General features: G+C 40.9%; 3 protein-coding genes and 1 pseudogene across 3 annotated transcripts in view; all 4 read right to left on the bottom strand.

The window, feature by feature from the left end:
• Positions 1 to 23,587, bottom strand: part of LOC127106316 (uncharacterized) — an 86,761-nt gene extending 63,174 nt beyond the window's left edge. The window contains exon 1 of the mRNA XM_051043630.1: positions 23,433 to 23,587. The gene's annotated coding sequence lies outside the window, so the exon portion shown is untranslated. The remainder of the gene's footprint in view (positions 1 to 23,432) is intronic.
• Positions 7,415 to 11,885, bottom strand: LOC127106314 (uncharacterized). The gene is made up of 2 exons (XM_051043627.1): positions 11,680 to 11,885; positions 7,415 to 9,254 (listed from the first exon to the last, which is right to left on the bottom strand). Exon 2 carries the CDS (start codon positions 9,206 to 9,208, stop codon positions 7,508 to 7,510), a length of 1,701 nt encoding a protein of 566 aa, XP_050899584.1. The 5' UTR covers positions 9,209 to 9,254; positions 11,680 to 11,885; the 3' UTR covers positions 7,415 to 7,507.
• On the bottom strand, positions 20,603 to 21,253 carry LOC127106318 (uncharacterized; annotated as a pseudogene).
• On the bottom strand, positions 21,746 to 22,909 carry LOC127100645 (uncharacterized). Its single transcript, XM_051037890.1, has 3 exons — positions 22,792 to 22,909; positions 22,332 to 22,705; positions 21,746 to 21,820 (listed from the first exon to the last, which is right to left on the bottom strand). The coding sequence occupies exons 1-3, from the start codon at positions 22,907 to 22,909 to the stop codon at positions 21,746 to 21,748; spliced, it is 567 nt and encodes a 188-aa protein (XP_050893847.1).
• Positions 23,588 to 24,017: the final 430 nt, after the last annotated feature.

The raw sequence follows: 24,017 nt of genomic DNA, 5'->3' as shown, positions 1-24,017 counted from the left end.
TCGCCATCCATGGTCGTTAACAATAAGGCTCCGCCAGAGAAGACCTTCTTGACCACGAATGGACCTTCATAATTCGGCGTCCATTTGCCCCTTCGATCGTTTTGAGGAGGAAGGATCCTTTTCAGCACCATATCACCCACGTGATACACCCGAGGTCGCACCTTCTTGTCAAAAGCACGCTTCATCCTCTGCTGGTACAACTGCCCATGACAGATGGCTGCTAGCCTCTTTTCCTCTATCAGGCTCAACTCTTCGTACCGGGTCCTTACCCATTCAGCCTCTTGCAATTTTACGTCCATCAGGACTCTCAAAGAGGGAATCTGAACCTCGACAGGTAGTACAGCCTCCATCCCATATACCAACGAGAACGGAGTTGCCCCAGTAGATGTGCGTACCGACGTTCGATACCCATGCAATGCAAACGGCAACATCTCATGCCAATCTTTGTAGGTTACCACCATTTTCTGCACAATCTTCTTTATATTCTTGTTGGCTGCCTCAACCGCCCCATTCATCTTCGGACGATAGGGAGAAGAATTGTGATGCTCGATCTTGAATTCCCGACACAACTCTGCCATCATCTTATTATTCAAATTAGAACCATTATCAGTAATGATTCTCTCGGGAACCCCATATCGGCAAATGATGTCTCTCTTGAGAAATCTGGCCACGACCTGCTTCGTCACATTCGTATAAGAGGCTGCTTCTACCCACTTGGTGAAGTAATCAATAGCCACTAATATGAATCTGTGCCCATTCGAAGCTGTAGGCTCTATCTTTCCAATCATATCAATGCCCCACATAGCAAACGGCCATGGAGACGACATTAAGCTCAACGGATTTGGAGGTACGTGCACCTTGTCAGCATAAATCTGGCATTTATGACACTTCCGCACGAAATTAAAACATTGGGCCTCCATAGTCATCCAGTAATAACCTGCTCTCAGCAGCTTCTTCACCATCGCATTCCCACTGGCATGGGTACCGAACGATCCCTCATGAACCTCTTTCATTAATTGGCTTGCCTCTGCATCATCAACACATCTGAGCAAGACCCAATCAAAATTCCGCTTATACAAAACCCCATCCTTATTCAGGTAGAACACCATGGCTAACCTCCGCAGAGTCTTTCTATCTTTCTTCGATGCTCCCTCAGGATACTCTTGAGTCTCTAGATAGCGCTTGATATCATAATACCACGGCTTCTCATCATCAGAGGCCGTATCAACAGCAAACACATAAGCCGGTCTATCCAGACGTCCCACTTCAACATGGGGGAACTGATTCCACCTCTGCACCTTAATCAAGGCAGCCAGAGTAGCCAAAGCATCTGCCAAAGGATTCTCCTCTCTGGGCACATGATGCATCTTCACCTTGGTGAAAAACGTCAACAATCTCCTCGTATAATCTCGATACGGAACCAAATGAGATTGATGCGTATACCATTTTCCGTTAACCTGATTTATCACCAGAGCTGAATCTCCATATATAACAAGATTCTTGATCCTCAAATCAATCGCCTCTTCAATACCCAAGATACAAGCTTCATATTCAGCCACGTTGTTGGTGCACTCAAATGTTAGCCGGGCAGCAAAAGGAATATGGGATCCTTTCGGCGTAACCAAAACAGCACCAACACCGCTTCCGTTCACGTTAACGGCCCCATCAAACATCAGAATCCATTCGGATTCAGGGTCAGGCCCCTCCTCCGGGATCGGTTCCTCGCAATCTTTCGATTTGAGAAACATGATGTCCTCATCAGGGAATTCAAACTTCATCGGTTGATAATCATCAATGGGTTGCTGGGCGAGGTAATCAGACAATACACTCCCCTTGATCGCTTTCTGAGAGGTGTACTGTATATCATATTCTGTCAAAATCATTTGCCACCTCGCAACCCGTCCGGTCAATGCTGGCTTCTCAAAAATGTACTTGATTGGATCCATCTTGGAAATCAATAAAGTGGTATGAACCAGCATGTACTGCCTTAGTCGGCGAGCAGCCCAGACCAAAGCACAGCAAGTTTTCTCGAGCAGTGAATATCTTGTTTCACAGTCGGTAAACTTTTTGCTAAGGTAGTATATGGCATGCTCTTTTCGACCAGACTCGTCATGCTGCCCCAATACACACCCCATAGACCCCTCGAGGACTGTCAGGTACAGAATTAACGGTCTCCCCTCCACAGGAGGCATCAGAATCGGAGGCTCCTGCAAATACTCTTTTATTTTTTCAAATGCCGCTTGGCAATCATCATTCCACCTGACCGTTTGATCTTTTCTCAACAATTTGAATATCGGTTCACACGTGGCTGTTAAGTGAGATATGAACCGTGAAATGTAGTTCAATCTACCTAAGAAACCACGAACCTCCTTCTCTGTTCTCGGTTCAGGCATTTCTTTTATTGCTTTTACTTTTGCAGGATCAACCTCGATTCCTTTCTCACTTACAATGAACCCCAGCAATTTACCGGACCGCACTCCGAACGTGCACTTGTTCGGATTCAACCTCAGTCTGAACTGTCTCAACCGGTCAAACAGCTTGGCCAGATCTACCAAATGCCCCTCTTCTGTCTGGGACTTTGCTATCATGTCATCAACATAGCATTCAATTTCATGATGAATCATATCATGAAACAAAGTCACCATGGCTCTCTGATAAGTAGCACCGGCGTTTTTGAGACCGAATGGCATTACCTTGTAACAAAAGGTGCCCCACGGTGTAATGAACGTTGTTTTCTCCATATCATCTGGCGACATTTTGATTTGATTATAGCCAGAAAAGCCATCCATGAAAGAAAACACCGAGAATTGAGCTGTATTATCTACCAACACGTCAATGTGAGGTAGCGGAAAATCATCCTTCGGACTAGCTCTGTTCAGATCTCGGTAGTCCACACACATTCTTACTTTCCCATCTTTCTTCGGGACTGGCACGATGTTCGCAACCCATGGCGGATAATTAGTGACAGCAAGGAAACCAGCATCCCACTGCTTCTGCACTTCTTCCTTAATCTTCATTGCCATATCAGGTCGAGTTCTGCGCAACTTCTGCTTTACTGGAGGACAATCTGTTCTCAACGGTAGCTTGTGCACAACGATATCGGTATCCAACCCTGGCATATCTTGATAAGACCAGGCAAAGATATCGACATACTCTTTCAATAGCACCACCAACCTGCCCTTAACACTTTCCTCCAAAGCAGCCCCGATTTTCACCTCTTTTCTAACCTCGTCGGTACCCAGATTCACAACCTCAATCTGTTCCTCATGCGGCTGAATCACCTTCTCCTCTTGTTTTAACAACCTGGCTAATTCCCCTGGCAGTTCGCAATCTTCTTCGTCTTCTTCTTCGGCAAGATAGATCGGATTGTCGAAGTCATACGAGGGTGTAACAGGATTGTTATCAATGAGGTCCGGAGAGGAATCGCATCTGCATGAATGTTGATTCATGCACTGCTTTAGAACCGGTGTGAAAAATTGAAAAAGGAAAATGAAAACATTGCCATTTTTATTTGTTTTTAATTTTTAAACTGCAAAAATAAATGAAAAACAGGGAACACCGCTTTTGACTAAAAAACATCCTTTTATTAATGATGCAAAATTCTGCAAATTTAAACATGAGGTGGCCCTTACAATGGACCATTACGTGTCGGGCGATCACGTATGGTTTGCATGCAAATAAGAAAGAAAACAAGGAAAATATTACTCTTCGAGGAGAGTGACCCGGATGATTTCTTCGGCTTTCCAGTTGTGGATTTCCATCCCTGGTGCGCACGGTGTTATCCATCGGTCCATATCACAGTCGCTGTCAGCATCTTCACCCATCATGCAGATGTGGTCTGGATCTAGCATTCCAGCACTGGTGAAAGTTACAGACGTACGACCCCCTCTTCCTCGTCCCAAGCCTCGGCCCGGTTGATATCCAACCCCAAAACGGTCTTTCTTCTCAGGGACCTCCATTATCCTGCCCCGGCCTGGAGCTTCTCCGCTTTTGACCACCTCAGCAGCTTGCTTGTATGAAGCGATGGACGGTTTCTCTTCCTCTTGCTTGGCGAACAGGGCATTCTCCACCTTAACGGTTTCAAATGCCTGACTAGGCGTTTCCCATATCTCTCCATCCATCTCCACATACTTAAACGAAGACAGGTGGCTGACAAAGATGTCCTCCTCTCCGCAAACAGTAACGACTTGGCTTCCCCAGACATATTTCAGTTTCTGGTGCAAAGTCGATGTAACTGCTCCCGCAGCATGGATCCACGGCCTACCCAACAAACAACTGTAGGCTGGCTGGATGTCCATAACATAAAAGGTCGACTTAAACACTTCTGGGCCAATCTTCACTGGCAATTCCACCTCCCCAAATACGGCCCGCTTTGACCCATCAAATGCCCGCACAATCAGATCAGTCGGGGTCAAAATCAGTCCGTCACAATTCAGCTTTGCCAAGGCCTTCTTAGGCAACACATTCAAAGAGGAGCCGGTATCAACCAGCACATGCGAAAGCACGGCTCCTTTACATTCCATTGCAATGTGTAAGGCTCGGTTATGATTCCTTCCATCTACGGTCAAATCCATATCAGTAAAGCCCAACCCATGGCTAGCATGCACGTTGGATACGACCGTCTCTAACTGGTTGATTGTAATCTCTTGAGGCACATAAGCTTTCTTCAATATTTTCAACAAGGCTTCCCTATGCCCCTCTGAGCTCAGTAACAGTGAAAGAATGGAGATTTTGGACGGAGTTTGCTGCAAATGATCCACCAGCTTGTACTCTGACTTCTTGATGATCCTCAGAAACTCTTCAGCTTCATCATCAAATTTATTATCCGACCCCGCAGGCGCCGGTGTCATCACAGGGGTACTACCAATATCCACCACAGCCTTTCCCTTTGCCCTGGCTAAAGCCTCGGCCTTTTCTTTTTTCTCTTTTTCTTCCTCCCCCCTCCTCAATGCGTCGGGAGCAAACAACCTACCGCTGCGAGTGAAACCGCTGGGACCGGCCTTATCCACCTTTAGCACGGTGGTTTCACTAGCAGATTGTTCTTCCAACCTCTCACCATTACAATATACCTCTCCCCCATAATGCCATGGCACGGCATCCTCTTTGTCGTATGGAATCGGCCCAGGTACCGTGATGGTAACTGGAGCCTCCTCCACCAGGTTAGACAAATCAACCGGGTCATAGAAAATGGTTATGGTGGAGACCTCTTCCTTCTTTCCTTCAGTCCTCTCGACCACAATCTCACCACCGTCCATCAGACCCTGGACATGCTTCCTCAGAAGCTCACAACCATTCGTAGAAATAGTGCACTCAGCACACTCAAACCCACAGCCCGGGTAAACCCCATTCATCAGCAGTTGTCTTTTCAACTCAACCAAAGGCGTCTTCAACTGATCGACCTCAGACAGCCCCACTCTATCTTCCACAGAAATAGCGTTTACTCCCCTCTGACCATGCGCAGGCATGGGATTTGCATTTACGTTGGGAGAAGGCGCAAAGTTGATTGCTTTGGAATCCACTAGGTCCTGGACTACGTGCTTAAAAGCTTTGCAGTCCTCAACATTATGCCCGGGCGCACCCGAGTGGAATTCGCACTTAGCATTTTCATTGTAACTGGGCGGCCTCTGATCAGGTCTCAAAGGCGCCAGCGTCCTCAGTTGCACCAGCCCGAGATCCAGAAGCTTCTTCAACAGAAACGAATAAGTCACCGGAGGCCTGTCGAATTGTCTATCATTTGCTCTGCCCCTGACCTGGTATCCAGCCCTCTGGGGCCTCTGTTGGAACGGTTGTCTTTGTTGCTGCTGTTGTTGTTGCGGTTGTGCTGACTGAGACTCAGCAGGAATTGTTACTGCAGCATTGTGCTGGAAGTAGCGGTCCCTACTGGGTCCGCGCTGTGTATAAACTGCACTGGTGTCTCCTTCCTTCTTTCTCTGACCGTTATTACCGAATGGTTTCTTCGTTCCTGAAGAAGACGCAGATGCACCACCCTGGATTTTACCCAGCTTCAACCAACTTTCGATTCTTTCTCCTGCCACCACAATGTCAGAGAAATTGGTGACAGGGCAACCCACCATTCTTTCTGCAAACGGCCCCTGCAGGGTCCCCATGAACAAATCGGACATCTCTCTGTCCACCAGAGGAGGTTGCACCCTTGCAGCCAGTTCTCTCCACCTCTGCGCATACTCCTTGAATCCTTCGTTATGCTTTTGAGACATACCCTGCAGCTGGGTACGACTCGGAGCCATATCAGCATTAAATTGGTATTGCTTAAAGAAAGCATCTCCCAAATCTTGCCAGCTTTTGATATCGGACGATCTCAACTTGGTGTACCATTCCAAGGAGCCTCCAGACAGGCTGTCCTGGAAAAAGTACATCCACAGTTTTTGATCCGCGGTGTATGCCGAGATTTTGCGGACAAATGCCTGGAGATGAGTTTCCGGGCAAGAACTGCCATTGTATTTGTCGAACGCAGGCGCCTTGAACTTCTGAGGAATGACAATCCCCTCCACCAATCCCATGTTGGACATGTTAACCACCCCTGGCGTGGCATAACTTTCAAGCACTTTGATTTTCTCAGCCAGCAGCTGGATTTCCCGGTTCTGGGGTGGAATATTGTAAGGCATAAACGACTCATTCTGTATCGAGAATTGATCCGCCTCTCTATCCTCTTCCTGATCTTCGTCAAACCCATAAAACGGAGGCACAAAGTTGTCTTTCATATTCTGACTAGGCCCAGGTTGACCAGCAGCACCAGCATTATTCACCAGACCAACTGTTGTCCTCTTTCCACCATCACGAGATCCCTGCCCCTGGTTGGAGACTCCATCCAGGTTGACCCCACTGTTCTGAGCAGAAACCCGCTCGAGTTTCTCAACTTTATCTGCGAGAGCCTTCTGACCAATGGCAAAACCTTGCATTATATTGATCAGTTCGGTCATTTTCTCCTTCAATTCCAGCATATCAGCACTGGGAAGCTCCATGAGTCTGGGAGTGTTTCTTCTTGTGTAATATCGGTGAGGGCGAGTTGAGTGCAGGGGTACTACTCTTCGAGCGCGAGCAATGGTTCCTGTTTACAAACAAGCACGTTAGTAATAGTCACCTGCAAAATAAAACACAAGTTATCATGATTAATGCATGTATGCAGTGTCTATCCATATGAAGGACACTTTGTCTCTCGACCCTGGCATCATCGAGACAAATAATAAGCCGGCATTAACATTCTGATTAGCAGTGTTTGATTTTGTTGTGCAGATCGGAGATATGTGATTTAGCAAGAATACCCCCAACCATGTGTGTGCTTGTGTAAGTGCATACGGTAAAGCAAATAAAGCTTGAAGACCAGTCACTGAATGAAAATCGCCATCACATAACCAAAAGAGTGCACAATCAGTGCAACAGTCATACATCAACCCGATAAGGTCAGATACAATCCTCCAGAATAGGAAAGAAATACAGACAAGTGAATTCCGTCAACAAGCCTGACGGTAATCCAACACAAATGAAAGATCTAGCTAGATGAGGGTCCCACAGATGGCCCTATCTCATCTTCCATCCTCGCGAACTCTGCGGCGAACCTGAGCTCGGTATTCTCCTGCTGTAGTCTTCCAACTTCCTTCTGATGAATCTTCATCTGCCTGAAGTAGTGGTCTCTCTCTGCCATGTAATGATCTCTCTCGGCCCTGATCTTTGCCTTTTCCGCTTCCCACTCTGCAGCGAGGACTCTGGCTCTCTCATCTCTCTGATCCTTCACTATGATTTGCCTTCTCTTCTCATCTTCGATGACTTTTGACGCTCTGAACAGCTTATCCTTAGTGATATCGTGCTCCCGGTTGGATGATGCTAAAGCTTGGCTGATCTTCCCATAGTAGGCTGTATCCATCTCAAAGCGTTTGGTCTCCAAAGCATGCCGCTTATCCTGATCTTCCATCTTTGCTTTGAGCTCCTGATTAGCTCTCTGAACCCGAGCGACACTCATCTCCAATTCCGTCTTCTCTGCAAGTAGCTGATCTCGTTCCCGCTTCACCTCTAAGAACTCATCCATGCTGACAGAAGAACTTGGACCCTCAATCCTAGGACACACTGAGTCACCTCCAGGGAACGGTAGAAATGTAGACTCAATCCTCTTCCGCAACCAATCCTCAAATAGTGGAAAATACCGGCAGTTGACTTTGCCATAAGGAACCTTACCCCTCCTCTGGATATCTCGCCATTCGTCCAATACCTGCCTCAACTTGGTCTGGTTACCATCAATCGGGAAATAGAAGGACTCCTGAATCTCTCGCCCGAGAGGAGGACCCTCTATAGCAAACCCCATCTGTCTCCGGAGAAGCATCGGGTTGTAATTAATGCAACCCTGAACTCCCACCAAAGGCACATTAGGTAAACTCCCACAACTACATATGAAGTCCTGACCAGCTAAACCATTATGAGTCCAAGCAATGTCATCAGCCCGCAGACCCATTAATCGGAAGGACCACTTGACACTAGGGTCAATCTGAACAAACGCACCTCGGGAAGGCAAATACCCCATGAACCATCTAAAGAGCAACTGAGAGCAGCATCTAACCAGACCACCCCGCCTCTTCTCATTCCTGTTATGCACTGAGTAGTAGACATCTCCAATCAGGGTAGGAATAGGGTTTCTCTGCATAAACAATCTGATAGCATTATGGTCCACAATATTCTTCTGGTTAGGAAACAGAACAATCCCATAAATGCTCACAGCAATCAGAGCACAAACCGTCTTCCAGTTACCCGCAGCAGCATGTTCCTTGGCATTAGCCTCCAAGAAACTCAAATGAAATCCAGGTAACTTTCCCTTCTCCTTCCAACCTTCCTTGACCATTTCCGGACTCAAATAAAGAGCACGTGAAATCCCAAGGACGTCCGGCTCCGCCCTAGTGACATGGAAAGGAATCTGATCACGGATCTGAATACCCAGGATGCTGACATAATCCTCCATCAGAGGTCCCAACAGATAGTCTGGAAAAACGAAACACCTCAACCCAGGGTCATAGAACTGAAGAAGAGTGTGGATGGCGCTCCTGTCGCAGTCAGTGAGTCTGAAAACCATCTTCAGAATACCGCCGTATGACTCTCTAAACATTCCCACATGGTCAGGAGTAATCAATGCTATCATATCCTTGAGCACACCAATCTCTGGATCAAAGAAACTGTAAGCAATGTTGTTCTTCAAACCGGTCCTCATACTGGAGCAGAAAATCTCTCAACCAGAATCTCGATCAAAAGTGTCCCTGCATATGGGTAAACATGGGTTAGATGCAAATAATGCAAAATGCAATGATGCTGATGAATGAATGCAATGCGTTGCCATCCTCCAAGCCATCTGATTATCTGTACTGAATCTGGGCTCTGAACTGATCATAACCATCTGAGTGGACAAATAATCACCAATCTGATCCACGGGTTCCGAAATAAACGGAAGACAGATGCATCATCATCATCATCAACACCAGACCATCTCTGAGCAGACACACCATCATCTGAATCGGCCCGGGGAATCCGAAATAAACGGATCCCCACTGATACATATCTCGGCCCGGGGAATCCGAAATAAACGGATCCCCACTGATAAGTCACGGACAGCACTCCGGCGTCACAGCAATAAATAACCATAAATCCGACTTATAATTATGTCTCTGAATCACAGATCAAAAGGTCACCATCTGAAGGCTATCTGAACAAACATCTGACAGAACAACCCTCCCCTCACAGGTAGGTTCTAAACAAGCCATCCTAAGGCGGATAATAGTCTCGACAATCGGGCGGAGATACTCAATGGGTTTGCCCTTTCGGGTGTGCCATTGTAGCTCCCTTAAAATCGTCTAAACCAAAGATCCGGGAATGATCGGTCACCAGAGTCAACAACTCAAATGGAGTGACTCAAACAAAGCGGAATATCCACAGAGATGAGCACTATCAAGTGAGCCTCGTCCGGCTTGTGGCACATCACGCCGCCAGGCACATGTTGACTTAACATGAAAGAGGCAACGTGAGACCACACTAGTCCTAGGTGTATACTCGGGCCTGGGTTTTAGCCCCACTCAGAACACCCACCCCAAAGTAACAGAACCACCTGCAGAGGAAGATGGCAACGTGACAGTAATGATGCATGCACATACTTAATGCAAGTATATACACACTGGTTAGAATAATAAATGCAATAAATAACACAAACAAGCAACCTAAACTAATCCTAGAACGCTAGGAAGGACTCGCTTAGGGACGATGGACCAGCATAGGTCTACATCGCAAGTCCCCAGCAGAGTCGCCAGCTGTCGCATCCTGCGAAAAATCAACCGGCGAAGCTCGAAAAAGAAAACACACACAGAGCCGCCACTGCGCGTTATTTATCCCAAGATAGGGAAAGGAAACGCTCAGAGAAACCTGGAAAGACATGGTCTCGCGACCAAAGAGACAGGGTAAGGGAGTCGGTTACGCAAGGGGAAGGTATTAGCACCCCTCACGTCCTAGGTACTCCTAGGGATCCACGTCCTAGAATACAGAATAGGTTGCTAAACATCACACACACACACGGGGAACGCAGGTGGGGTTAAGAGAAACGGGCTCGATAAGGTATCGCACCTTATGCCTACATATCTTGTCTGGAACAAGAATCAGAGCCACTGTAGTTCGGCTTACACACGCCAAACAACACCAAAACATACAAACAAGCAAGGGTGGCAAACATGGAGCCCGACAACCACTGGATGGAATTACGTCGGCATCCGAACCAAAACTCACTCAAAAGGGCAAACTGGGAGCCCGACAGCCACTTACTGGACTTACGTCGGCATCCGAGCCAAAACACGCAGTCAGATAACAAGTAAACGCACGCAAAAAAGAAAAAGGTTGCCCGGAGTGGTCTCGCACGACCACCTGCCTACATACCTCGTCTGGAACGAGGATCAGGGCGATGTAGTTCCCCTGAAAGGGACTAAATTGCTAACCAGAAACCGGGGAAAGATACACAATTAGGGAGCTGAGACTCGAGCCTAATGTTGTCATGCATCGTTAACCCTAAGTTCGGTTTTCTATCCTACTTGCATAAACAAGCCTATCCTAACCAGGAAAGAAGCTAGCACACAAGCATACAATATACAAGCATATATCAGATGAGAACAGGCATCTCAAACAACACAAACATGTCAATCAAATGTCCACATAACACCCACTATAGCCAAACAAGGGGCTCAATCAATCGGGTTTGACTGCCTAAGCAAGTCGTCTGTACAGGCTGGTTTTGCTCTTAACCTTGCCATTACGAGGCTAAGGTGAAGCAGATGAAGAGGTGAAGTGAGGATCAGACCTCACAACTCATATCCCTAACCAGGGAGAGCTGACAAATGAGCATGGGTCCAGAATAGGGGAACCCTTCTATACTCGATGACTCTGACACAATGTGCACTGCACAGATCTTGGGCTTTTGATCTCAATGCTACAACCATGTAATGGGAGCAAGGAGAAGACTCACTGAATAGTGGGGGACAGGTTGCTTGTCCCTACCTTCCACCAATTGCCTTACTTGAAGGACTTTTCCTGCTTGGGCTTAAAAATAAACAAACACAATCATTGCCTCTTAAGGAGGACTTCAGACATTTATTTGCCCGGCCCGGTAGCAGCCGGGTCTCCAGACTACATGAAGTCAAGAAGACCTACCTCAATGCAAGTTGCTTAAGCAACGCAAAGCAAAAGTTCGCAAGGAATTGAGCAACTAAAGGTACCTGTACAAAAGTCAAACAGAATCAGCATCTACTTTCACAAACAGACAACAATATAATGATCAATTAACCAAGTACAATTATACAAATAATGAGGTGCATAGCACAAGGCTCACATGAACCAACATCCTACAAAACAAATACATTAGTCATATGTGTCAAGTAACACAATCCATAATGTGAGCAAATCTCCTTAATCATTATCTTTAACCTGAAAAGGTACAATCACACTCAAAGGTAAGTACTATGACCACTAGGACTAGCCTAGGGTCAAAAAGATGGAAAAATCCTAAAACAGCAGCCAATTCATGATGAAAACCAAGTAATATCAAATACAAAGGGATCCTAATTGGTCCCATATTCAAACTATGTTCCTATTTTAAATTATGCAACCTAGAAGGCAAATGAAGCAATGTTGAGTCTCATACAAACAACCAGCAAGATCATATCCAACCACATGTCAAAAAGGATCCAAAAAATCCACAAAAATTCTATCCTAACCAGAAGGCATTCAACAAGCCACATATTAAATTTCAAATCATTTGGACTAGTAGATCAATAGGAATTAATTAAACATGGTACAGCATGCAAAAACAACATCAAATGAAGTCAAAAATTATACACCAACTTCAATCTAATGGTAAACAGCAATGGTGCATCATAAATCAGTAGGACCAAAGCCAAAAGCTACATTAATGTGTCAGGAATTATGCTATCAATTTTCATGTCCATTGGATTAATTATGAGGATATGGCAACATAAATGCTAAAGGTTACACCAATGGAACTCTAACATGCTAGGCAGTAAGAAAAAATATGAATCAAATTGGAAATTGATTGTAAAAATCCACAAAAATTATCAGTGATAGCTAACATGTTAAACAAGCTTCATGCAAAAAATTAGGGCCATTGGCCAATGGGAAGCATGGAAAAATATTTGGGGAATTCAGCATGCCAAACTATGTCACATATATACATGTCCAACTTCAATAATTCATATATAATAGACCATAGGCTAAAAAACTCCCAAACCTATGTCAAAAAATCCAGAAGGATGTCTAGAAGTCATGTTTCAATTTTCACTTATTTTGGATATAGTATGTGGAGTATAGAATTAAAATGGTAATGTGTAGGAAAATATGTACATTAAAAACATCTCTAGGTCCAATTGGATTTTCTACCAAGCATTATTTTGTTTTTCATCTTTATAAAATAATAGGGAAAAAATTATGATTAACAAAAAAATATGGTATTTTTTGGATTATTATTGAATATCATATGAATTTTCTAAGTTTTAAAATGTTTATTTAATAATTATTTAGAATTATATTAGGTTTATTAAATTTAATTTGGTGCCAGTGGCACAATTGAAATTTTTAACGCTTGGCCTTATACGTCGCCGTTTCAATTAGGCGTGATGAGCGGTGGAGATCGCATCTGGGACGAAAAACATGAAGCGACATTGAAATGGAAACGCGATGGATCCAACGCACTCTTTTTCCAGAAAAGCAAGAATGTTCATCGTCTTCTCAAAGCGTTCTTCATCTGGAAACGCAGGTTTGAGCAAGCGTAACGGAAATGCATAAACTATGTACCGATCGGACCGATTCTCGATCGCGAGCAAGGATATGGATGCGATTTCCTCTATAGATTAACATGCAGCACGAATCGACAGCAAGAAGGAAACGCATCGAAACTTAAATTGACAATTACTCACTCAAATCGCAACGAAATTACAATCCAAAAGCTGTTATACAATCTACGAGCTACAATCTACAACACTCCTAACTCAATTTGACGAAACACAAGATTCGATTTCCAACCTTTCTTGCGATGCGATGCGGATTCGGCGCGATTGAACTTCGATCTCGCGCGAACAGATGCAGCGATTAGTTGTAGGAGGTGCGTGGAGTCTTCGATTCAGCTCGAAGTCGCTTGGATTATCAAGAATTCGTGAAGCCGGTATGGAAGAACCTTCTTTCTACGGTTGCGAAATCTTGCGTATTGAGCTTCGAATCCTGCAAACAGAAACTCCAAAACAAGTATAATTGACAAATCCACCAAGGATTCGCATCAAGCTTCAAGGATCGTCGATGAATTGGTGAAAAAGGTCCTTGACCGAGAAAAATGTGAGAGAGCTTGAGAGCTTTTTGCTTTTTTCTGTTAGATGGAAATTGAGATTGTGAAGTTTGGGATCGTGAGAGAAAATGATTAGCTGTTGTGATTTTCTGTTAGCTTCCCCAAAACGAGTGTGAAGAATTTTTTTTGGAATTGTGATTGTGAAGAAGGGGTTGTCAAAAAAAATGTGACTGTGAGAGAATCGGTTTTCCGTTATGCAGTGAAAATGTGGTTGTGTAGAAGTTTCTCAAAATTGTGATTAGCAGAAAAAGATTCTCCAAATTCTGTTAGAGTTTTGTTTTTATATGCAGTGCTTAATCTAAACTTAATTACAATTAAGCAAGAGAAATGATTAGTGGAAATTGGTTTATGTGCAATTTGGAGTTAAGCTCTTCAATGCTTAGAAGCAAATTCAGCAGAAAATTAACACTTGAAACAAGTCTAAAATATCCATTGGAAGCTAATAGCATTGGCCTTTTTTCCAAATTCTCCATATTTCCAAAATTGGACCATTTTGCCCCTCTCCTTAAATTGATTCACTTCAAAAATGGCATTTTGCATGGAGCCTTTTCCAAAAAATCCAATTATGCAACTTTGAAGTACACATTAAATGGAGTTTGTGCATATAAAGAACTTGCATTTTGGATAAACCACGTGGTAGTTATGCCCTCCTGATTACGGGTCTTTTCTGAAATTCACTGAGCCATATCTTGCAAACCGTACATTGGATTTTCAAGTTCTTGGACTTTTTGGAAAGGTGAGAACAAGATCTACATCTGTCATGTTGAACAATTTTTCATTTGAAGCTTCCTTGGACTTCTGTTTTTGAGGTCAAAAACTTTCCACTTTTGGAAACTTCAGTTACCAGTCACCTGCTATTTTTGGCAGTTTTTGTCCTGACTTGATTTTCTTCATTTTTAAGCTTTGAGATGTCATTTAACACTTGTTCCAACATGAATGAAGTGTGTCTAACTCATTTCCACCTCCAAATTCACCAGATCATGTACAGTTGACCACAGTTGACTTTTCAACTGACAGATGAATTGGGCAATGCACAGATCAATCTGAACCCCAATCTCCAACTGAAATGGCTCAAGGGTGAAACCCTAGCCTCAATAATCACCATATAACCAAAGAATGAACCCCAGAATCATCAGAAACCCCATCTCCTGATCCAGCCCTGATTGGCCCAATGCAACTGATTAGGGTTGACCAGTGGTCAAAACCCTAATCTCAAGGAATCTTCTTCAATCTTCTGATGACATCCCACCATGGTGATGATGATGTATCATTCAATCAATATGAAGACCAATACCCTTGGAGAATCATAAAACCCTAATCCACAGCCCAATCCTCAGATGGCCATGATCAGTCAGTAACCTAGGCTTGCACTTTTGACTTCCTCATCTTCTGATCAAGACTTGGGAGAATGGCTTGCATAATGTAACCACATGATATGCAACATGAACTGCCTAATGTCCTAAAATGCAATGCAAATATGTTAATGCTAGTCCCAAGAGAGGAGGGCAAATTTTGAGGTGTTACATGATGTACATTTGAAATATGTGGAATGATTGTCTGTTAATATCATTGATATAATAATACAAAGTGTGATGAATTCTTTAATTGTGTTTTAATTCATTGTGCCTTATTATGATATTTCATAATGATTTGGAATTCTCACCCTTTCTGTTTGAATGTTACCTTTACATGGGTATCATGCAGATACTACAGAGTAGTATTGCTGGAGTAGGTGGACGGTAGCTCGCTCAAGAATAGCTGGAGAGTTTCCGTATTTAGTTTGAAATTAGGTAATGAGTCAATGCTCTGGTCATGTAACACTGGGTAGATTAGTGGTATTGAACTCGTACCTTATTTTGGTATGCTTTATGTCATTACTTGTTTATTTTATTTGAAGTGATTATTGAGAGATGATCATGGTATGGGACATGGATCATATTATGAAATACATGAGTATTCTTTATTTTCCGTTGCTAACGCATATTGCTTGAATATTCATGATGAGTGAAATGTGTTATTTTGAATGACCAGGTATATTGTTGGTTTTTGAAAATTTTAAGTTTCGAAAACGTCGATGTGACGCCCTTTTCTTTATATGCGTGCTTATTTACTCTGATTATATGCTAATAATTTGGGGTAGAAAAATGGGTGTTACAGTTAGCAGGTTAGATTATCGAGTTGTCATCTACTAATTGGAATTTGATCAGTAGGTCTGAGTAAGCAAGGAGGAGTTGACTTCCCATAAGCCGAGAATGGAGCGAATTGTACAGGTCGGATTCGATGACAAGGCCGGTATGCCATGTGAAGGGTCACAAGGATCGGTTACAATGTGACACATTATGGCAGGGAGTTATAATTACTGAGGAGGCAAACGTTAAATGGAAATTATAGGGGCGGCAGACGTTACTGATAGATGATTTTTAGGAAGGATATGGAGGGTCAGGAAAAAAAGGGGAGGAGGATGAAAACCTATAAATATGAGGATGTTTGGAAGATAAAAGGAGAGATAGAGAACACGAAAAACTCACATAACATGCATTTCAATCATTCATTTTAGGCTCTTCTTGACTTAGAACAAGGAAGTCAATCCTTTAGTGTTTTTAGCAAGAATAATACTTATCATTGAACATCATGGATTATTCTACTGAAACTTTCCCAAGCCACGAAACTCATTACCGACTTGATTTTGTTGCCAAAGCAACGCCTAAGCCACTAACTCAAAAGCATCAGTAATTGCATGATTGTTTCTTCCAGCCATTCTCCACATCATCAAACAAACATTAGAAGAAACAATGCATTGGCAATGTACACACATGTCGCATACTAGGGAATAATTATCATGCAAAACCCTGGCGGGACCGACCGACCAACTTTGATACCACTATGTGACATCCTAAACACCTAAACTTATAATAAGGAATTACTCGACAATTTAAGGTGTCACCAATGACAATTCTCAAATAACACATAGACAATCAGAAAACACGTTGCGGAAAAATAAACAACATACAACATTTGTCATCGCATCTCAAATTCACTTAGGGTATCATTGCAGCAGAACCATATTAATCGCAATAATATAATATTTAACTTCAATTTTCGTTTTATAAAGACTCACCCTTCATAAAATAACTTAAAAGGAAATTCCATATTCAACTCTCAACAACTTCAAAAACATCTCAACATAACAGTTGTTAAACTTCGGCAAAATAAACACATCAACATCAAACGTAATAAACGAAAGCATCCCCCCCAAGTGTTACAGAATCTGAGCATGAAGACTAATAATAAAAGCGATAACAAATAAAAATAACTCTAAAAGTTATTTCTTACTCACAACAATAACTTTACTCCTGAGTATCTGCGAGATATCCATGATGGACAACATCAAAGCAAAGGGGTAAGAATTCACATCAGTAAATTAACGTATAAACTGCAAGGTAGAATTCAAAAATTTACTCATACCATAACAATCACACAATAACATTATAAAACTCAATCCATCAACATACACAAATAATCACATATTCATCAATTAAAATATGCAATGAGACTCACAACTTCAACTAGAGTCATATGCATGTGGTATCGTATCATCATCAATTGGTTCACTCAAGAATCGAGTTCACCCTAATCGAACCTCGAATCCACCCTACTCGAATTTGGGACAAGTCACCAATCCATCATACTCGAATTGCAACTTGCCTCTTTCATCAACAACAATAACATAATAAATGCACGTCACAACACGTCAATGAAACAACAACATGATGTTTAAAGTACCCTCCCGACAATAAATAAAACATGCATTAACCCAACGATAACAATTCCCCTCCTGAACTATTATCCCACAACGAAATCAGCATAACATGTTTCATCATCAATATGCTCAACAATCATTCATAATCATATTCATCAACAACATCCAATTAATCGTAATAATTCACAACACCCGATTAAAATCATGTTAATCAACAATTCACCCAAAAACAACATCAACTAGCTGCTAACAGTAGCCAAACAATTCATAAAAGTCAAAAAAATCAAATTGTGCAACTCGTTACAAGAAAATAAACCATCTGTAAAACTTCCAGGCCCATGACGCCCTAGGCATCACAGGTGTGACACTTGTCATCAACATCAAAGTTAACCCACCACCACTGTGACGCTCTGTATCAACACACGTGATCGGGAGACATGATGGGCTACCCGCCAACGCTTCAAAGGGGATGACGCCCATCAACAGCTTGCTACAAAAGCAGAAACTTGATTTTGAAAGTGGAGAACGATGTGATCTCCCAAAATTACTTTTAAACCCTCTATTTCGACACCGAATTCATCATACATGTTATAATACATTCATAACAGATTAATTCAACGATTTTAACACATTTAGTCACTTAATCCCAAAAGCTCTAACCCCCTAACAAAGGTGAACATATCAAAACAACATAAGAACAAAATTTATCCTCATATTAGTGCATGCATTTTCACATCTGAAACAACATATAACATCAGAAAACCATCAAACTTAGGATTAAATCAAAATCCCAATTGCCCTAATGGAGGTTAAGGACTCCTCAATTCCACCCTTCGTGCATATACCAATTATTGATATAGTTCTCCCATTTACCCGGTGTTTCTAGCAGCAATAAAAAAATTATAGTATTTGATTGTTCTTCCCTTCTCTCCAAAGTTCTAACCTTCTATCTCCCTTATGCCTATAATATTTTTCATGCACTGATAGAAAAATCCCTAGCCTAGGTTATCTCTTAACCTTATATAATTAGGATAATCTAGTCATAATTATAATTCTTTCCCTTACTAACAAATACTCTTACTCATTCCTCCCCTATATTTCCCTTAGTTTACAAATTGAATTCAAACTCTCTAAATTCTTATGTTAATTAAATAAATCCCATAAAATGGTATTATTTTAATTATTAAAATAATTCTAATTATTCTAAATAAACACCATTAACCTCTACTTACTCTCTACACCCCCACCTCAAGGTCACACATCCCAAAATCAATTCAATTATCACACATGATAAATAAATTAAGATACAAATAAATCAATTAAAATAATAACTCGAAAAAACGGAGGTGTTACATTCTAGATGGAGATGATTCTTGAAATTTCCTTTGAAAGTGTTATTAGTTTCCCCTTTGATTTACTCAACTTGCTCTAATCGATCTCCAACTGTGTTTAAGGCCATTATGCAGTTTCTTATATATCTCCTCTTCGTCACAAAATGAAAGTACGTTGAGTTAGAGTCATCCTCTATAATTCATCTCTAACTTGATTTTTGCCTAAGCATACTTTCCTTGTGCCTCAAGCTATGCCACATTATATTATTTGCCTCCAACCTCCTGATTGCTAAGTTTCCACGACTATTTTCCTTCATTATTACTAGATGAAAATCCTTTGACTTCATTATCCACGTCACCTTCTATTCTACCTCCAACTTTTTTTGCTATTATTTTATGATATCTTGTCTTGTCCATCGTTGACCTAGGATGATCAACATTCGCCACCATTTGATTAAACCTGGCTTCCCTTGTCACCATCAACTCCTTCCTTTTCTGCCCAATACTATTTCGTTTTCTCATGGTCGCCTCTTCGTACACCACTATGGCTTCATTTGACTTAATCTCTTTTTCAAAATCTCTCTTTATATTAATTCTTTCAGAATTATCATCATTACACTCCGCCTTAAGTTTTGAACCATCTTCTTCTCCACTCCATTCGTCGAAATACTCTTAGAACTCTAATGAGTCTAGGGATGACAATTTGGCACATACCCACTAGGTACCCGCAAAAAATACTCACAACGGATAGAGTAAAAATTTATAAAGAGGACTCGGATATTGACACAAGTATATACCCACTATAATAAGTCAATATGGGTGCAGGTACGAGTACCTTAGTACCCAACTCGCCCCATACCCGTACAATATATGTTTATATATTATCATTTATATTATTATATAAAAATTTATGTATATCAATTTTTAAAAAAAATTATCAATATAAAGTATCAAACATTTTAATATGAATATTTATTTATTTTATAATTCAATATTAAAATTTTGAGTGTTTTTTTATTTTATAATTCATTAATTTATTTTTACTAGAAATATAGATAACGGATATGTGTATAGGATGTGAGTACAAATACAAAAAATTAATACCCATATAAGTATGAGTTCCGATTCAAGGAAACATATACAATAATACTCCCTTCGACAGTCATCCTTAGATGAGTCCTAACCCTTTTAAGGCTGCTTAGGTAGATTTATTCTAAGAGGTCCGTGAGAATCTTTTACCACCTTAATCCTAAATACATATCCACTAATATGCATGTCCAAAGTCTCATTCAACACCGATGAGTATTTTGTTCTGAGTAGTATACGTGTTATGTCCATGGTTGTATGGTTTCTTGTGGTGTCATCTGAACACATATATACTCCCACCGGTGCCGTGATGAATTCAAAGAAACACCGGACACCACACATGAAAAGAAACACCATAGAAACATAACCACATGACTTTTTCTGTCCACATCTGAGGATCTCCAGTCCCCCAACTTCTTTGAACCATTATTCTTCAACCAATCGCTTCCTTCTGCAGCAAGCGTTTCCATTTCTGCATAATCCCATTCTTCAAGCAGACATAGATTAATTCCAAGAGGGGTTACTTGAATCACAAAATACAAAAGATTTATAATGAAGATGATATAACCTTCAAATTTGCTTATCATGTTTCAATGATGATCACAAAGTAAAATCAAAGACAACACAAAATATCAAATATTCCACATCATTAATAACCTTTTAGAATCTACATTCTTCTCGCCCGGGCTTAATAAACACATTCTATATATTGGATTAGTTGCAATGATAACTGATAAAAGGAAAAGAAAGAAAAAATCATAGTTGTGCAATTTTATATTGAGGTAACTGAGTCGTCATCGCTGCCTCCACTATCACTGCTGCTGCTGCTCCCACTACCACTATCACTGCTGCTTCCACTGTCACTGCTACTGCTAGAAGTAGATGTTTCTTCACCCTTCCCCTCTGCATTCACTTGGGCTCTGAGAGCTTCGGCGGCATTGGGTCCTTTGTCCACCTCGTCACCACTATCATCCACATCAGCGATCTCATCATCAGTGATGGGAACATTCATGTCAAATCCAACATTATCCTTTTCTTCAACATTATTGTCATCCTCAGGTGTTCCACTTCCAAAAAGGTCATCAATGTCTATATCTCTATGTTCCCCAACTTCATCTATGGCAGCGGGTGAGGCAGCAGAAACAGTGGGCGGTTCATTTAGTTGATCATATGACCTCTTAGAATCAGACTTGATGCCTGCATTACGATAAGTATAATATTAAATTAATTTTAGTTCAACAAATGCATAGTAAAGTCACTGCAAACTATTTCATCAATTGTGAAAGCATCACTTCTAAAAACAACAAAAAGCACACATCCTGCAAAATATCTTGGGTATGTGCATAGAACTACATAGAAGATACCATAGACATTTTGGAAGATGCAACAAAGGAACGTGAAAACTATCATGTTGGAAAGAATGCATAAGATACATTTACACAACAGTGGATATGATAATATAAAATAATTCCTCGCAAATGTAATTTAACAGTCTATACTTGGCAGCATCAAGTTACAATAATATGTCAAAATGAAAAGTTTAGTACGATATCCTACCTGCATCTGATTGAAGGAAAAGGTTGCAAAGTGGGAAACAGAAATGCAACCGAAAAAGGACAAAATAGAAAGTACTCACAAGTCATCAGAAAATCAATTAATCAAGGAAATCTACAGTGTTCAAATATTCCATTATAGAAACCCTGTAATCATATCATACATACCAGTATTTTCAGGTTCACCAATATCAATACGTTCCACTTCAACCTGTGAAGAATAAATGTAAATGCAAGGAAATAAGGTAAGAAAAGCGATAAGGACAAGGAATGAATAATTTCCTTCCCTTCCGTCGCCAAATAGTTAACAGCTTAGCTAAAACAGAAAAAAGGTTAACACTTTCTAAAAGAGATTTGTAAGAGTACTTGTGCTTCATTTAGAAGCCCAACATACACCAACCTCAAAAATACAAATTCACCGGTTTCAAGTCATTTTATAATCCACTTTCTTTTCCTCAATTATGGAACACATAAAAAAAAGTGTGGAGTAATTCAAGGATGCAAATATCTGCCTAAGCATCAAGTGAGAAGTAGCCGAGTGACTTGTATGTTATGTACGTTTGTACGTATGTAAAGAATCAAATTAACATTGCCCCTCCTGAAAATCTTAATATATAAAATAAAATAACCATATAAAGGAAAGTATCCAACAGCATACATTTTAATGATGTAATGAACTAGACTACTAACAACTATGCTAAAAATATTTCGTAAGCACTTACCGCAACAGCTTGATTCGAGCTCCTGGCACTGCCAAAATATGCTGGTTTTGTGTTCTTCCCAATGGGGGGTGACCAAGGATCCAAAGCTGGTCCAGATGGAGCAGTAACAGTTCCAGACGCAGCAGCTGAAGACTCACCAGGCATTCGAAGGTGGCGCAGTTGCTTTACAGCCCTATCAAGCCGCTCCAATCGAAGTGTCTGACCATCAAAGAACAAGACAGCATCATTTTCCTTGTATTCCTCGCTATTTCCCTCAAATGTGACCTTGGGTTTTCCTATTTGGTTGTTCTGAAATTCGACAGAGACCCTATTCTCTTTGCTCTTGCGTAGCATTCCTGGCTTAGTCTTATCAACTGAAGCTGGCTTAAATTCATCTATAAAAAGTTCAACACATAAAAAAAATTAAAAATAAAAAATACCAAACAGAATAATATTAGGTAATATGTTGGGAAGAGCTTACATCGGAGAGTGCAGTATTTGTTAGCAGAATCATCTTTGAAAGAAGGTCCTAGTGTGAGATTGTACCACGTATCAGGTTTAGGAGCAGTGTTAGGTTCTTCTTTAGATTTGTTAGCCATTGTGGAAGAAAGTAAAGTCCAGGAACCTTACACAACCTGTTTGAAAATGAGTTTTCCTTAAGTTCATATAATTGAAAAATGAATGAACAAATAAAGATTAGCGAGTCCTGTTAAGCCAACTCAGTTGGTAGTTGTGTAAGACATCAGACTCTAGAGGCGCGGCTTCCAATCCGCGACAACTCACTTAACTAAAAAAATTAAGCTAAATAACAAAAGATATTGTATTCCTAAGCTGCAGTTACATTTTCAATCGGTATATTAAACACCATAATCTACATACAACAAAACCTAATAACGACATTTTAACTATCTCAATTGTTACTAACTTCAGCATCACCAGAACAATTTCATAGATTATATTATGAGATTGGAAACTCTGTTTGATAAAAGGATTGTTGAAGAAATTTACAATTTAGCAATGATGATTGATAAAATGATTGTTGAAGGAGTTTAATGTGGAATTAGGTTTGGTATAAAGGGGCTATTTTTACAATTTTGTAATGATGATTGATAAGAAAAAAACCTGAATGGATTTTTAACTGTTTCGGCGTCGACGGAAAGTTCCGACTGCGATTGCCGGGCGGTTGAGTTCAGTACTGCGACTCCGACTGATCATCGATGAGAAAATTGTTTAAATTATTTCTTAAAATGTGTTTAGAATAATGATTTGATGAGCTTTTTGAAAACAATAAATATAGAGGAAAGTTATTTTATTGCATAATTTTATATGGGGTGTTTGTTATTTTGTTTTGTTTTTTTTAATAAGGTGTTTCTTATTTAAATTTATGGGATTAAATTATATTGTTACCACGAGGTAGGATTGCACATTAAAGATTTAAAATTCTATTGTATATTATAATTTTTTTAAAAGTCTATATAATGTGAAGATATTTTACATTTTTCACTTAATTATAACTATTAGATTTTTAATAGTGTTTAATTTTTATTTTCATCATATTTAAAGTAAGTTGATAATCTACGATGAGATCATCTCGTCGCTTTCAGAGTCTTTTGAGATAGGTGCTCTGACTACATTGCTCCATCTGCAGATTATCAAAGGTCAGACTTTAGCTCATTCTCTATTATATATCAGTGGTTCAAGTGATCC

The sequence above is a fragment of the Lathyrus oleraceus genome, chromosome 7 (assembly GCF_024323335.1).
Source record: "Lathyrus oleraceus cultivar Zhongwan6 chromosome 7, CAAS_Psat_ZW6_1.0, whole genome shotgun sequence".
Taxonomy (NCBI): Eukaryota; Viridiplantae; Streptophyta; class Magnoliopsida; order Fabales; family Fabaceae; genus Lathyrus; species Lathyrus oleraceus.
This window is presented reverse-complemented; position numbering and strand designations above follow the sequence as displayed.

Excerpts from the sequence above, each read along its gene's own strand:
- LOC127106314 (XM_051043627.1), bottom strand. The coding sequence starts at position 9,208 with ATGAGGACCGGTTTGAAGAACAACATTGCTTACAGTTTCTTTGATCCA.
- LOC127100645 (XM_051037890.1), bottom strand. The coding sequence starts at position 22,909 with ATGGCTAACAAATCTAAAGAAGAACCTAACACTGCTCCTAAACCTGAT. Across the intron at positions 22,706-22,791 it reads CAAATACTGCACTCTCCGAT|ATGAATTTAAGCCAGCTTCA; the intron begins GTAAGCTCTTCC and ends AACTTTTTATAG. Across the intron at positions 21,821-22,331 it reads GCTCGAATCAAGCTGTTGCG|GTTGAAGTGGAACGTATTGA; the intron begins GTAAGTGCTTAC and ends TATTCTTCACAG.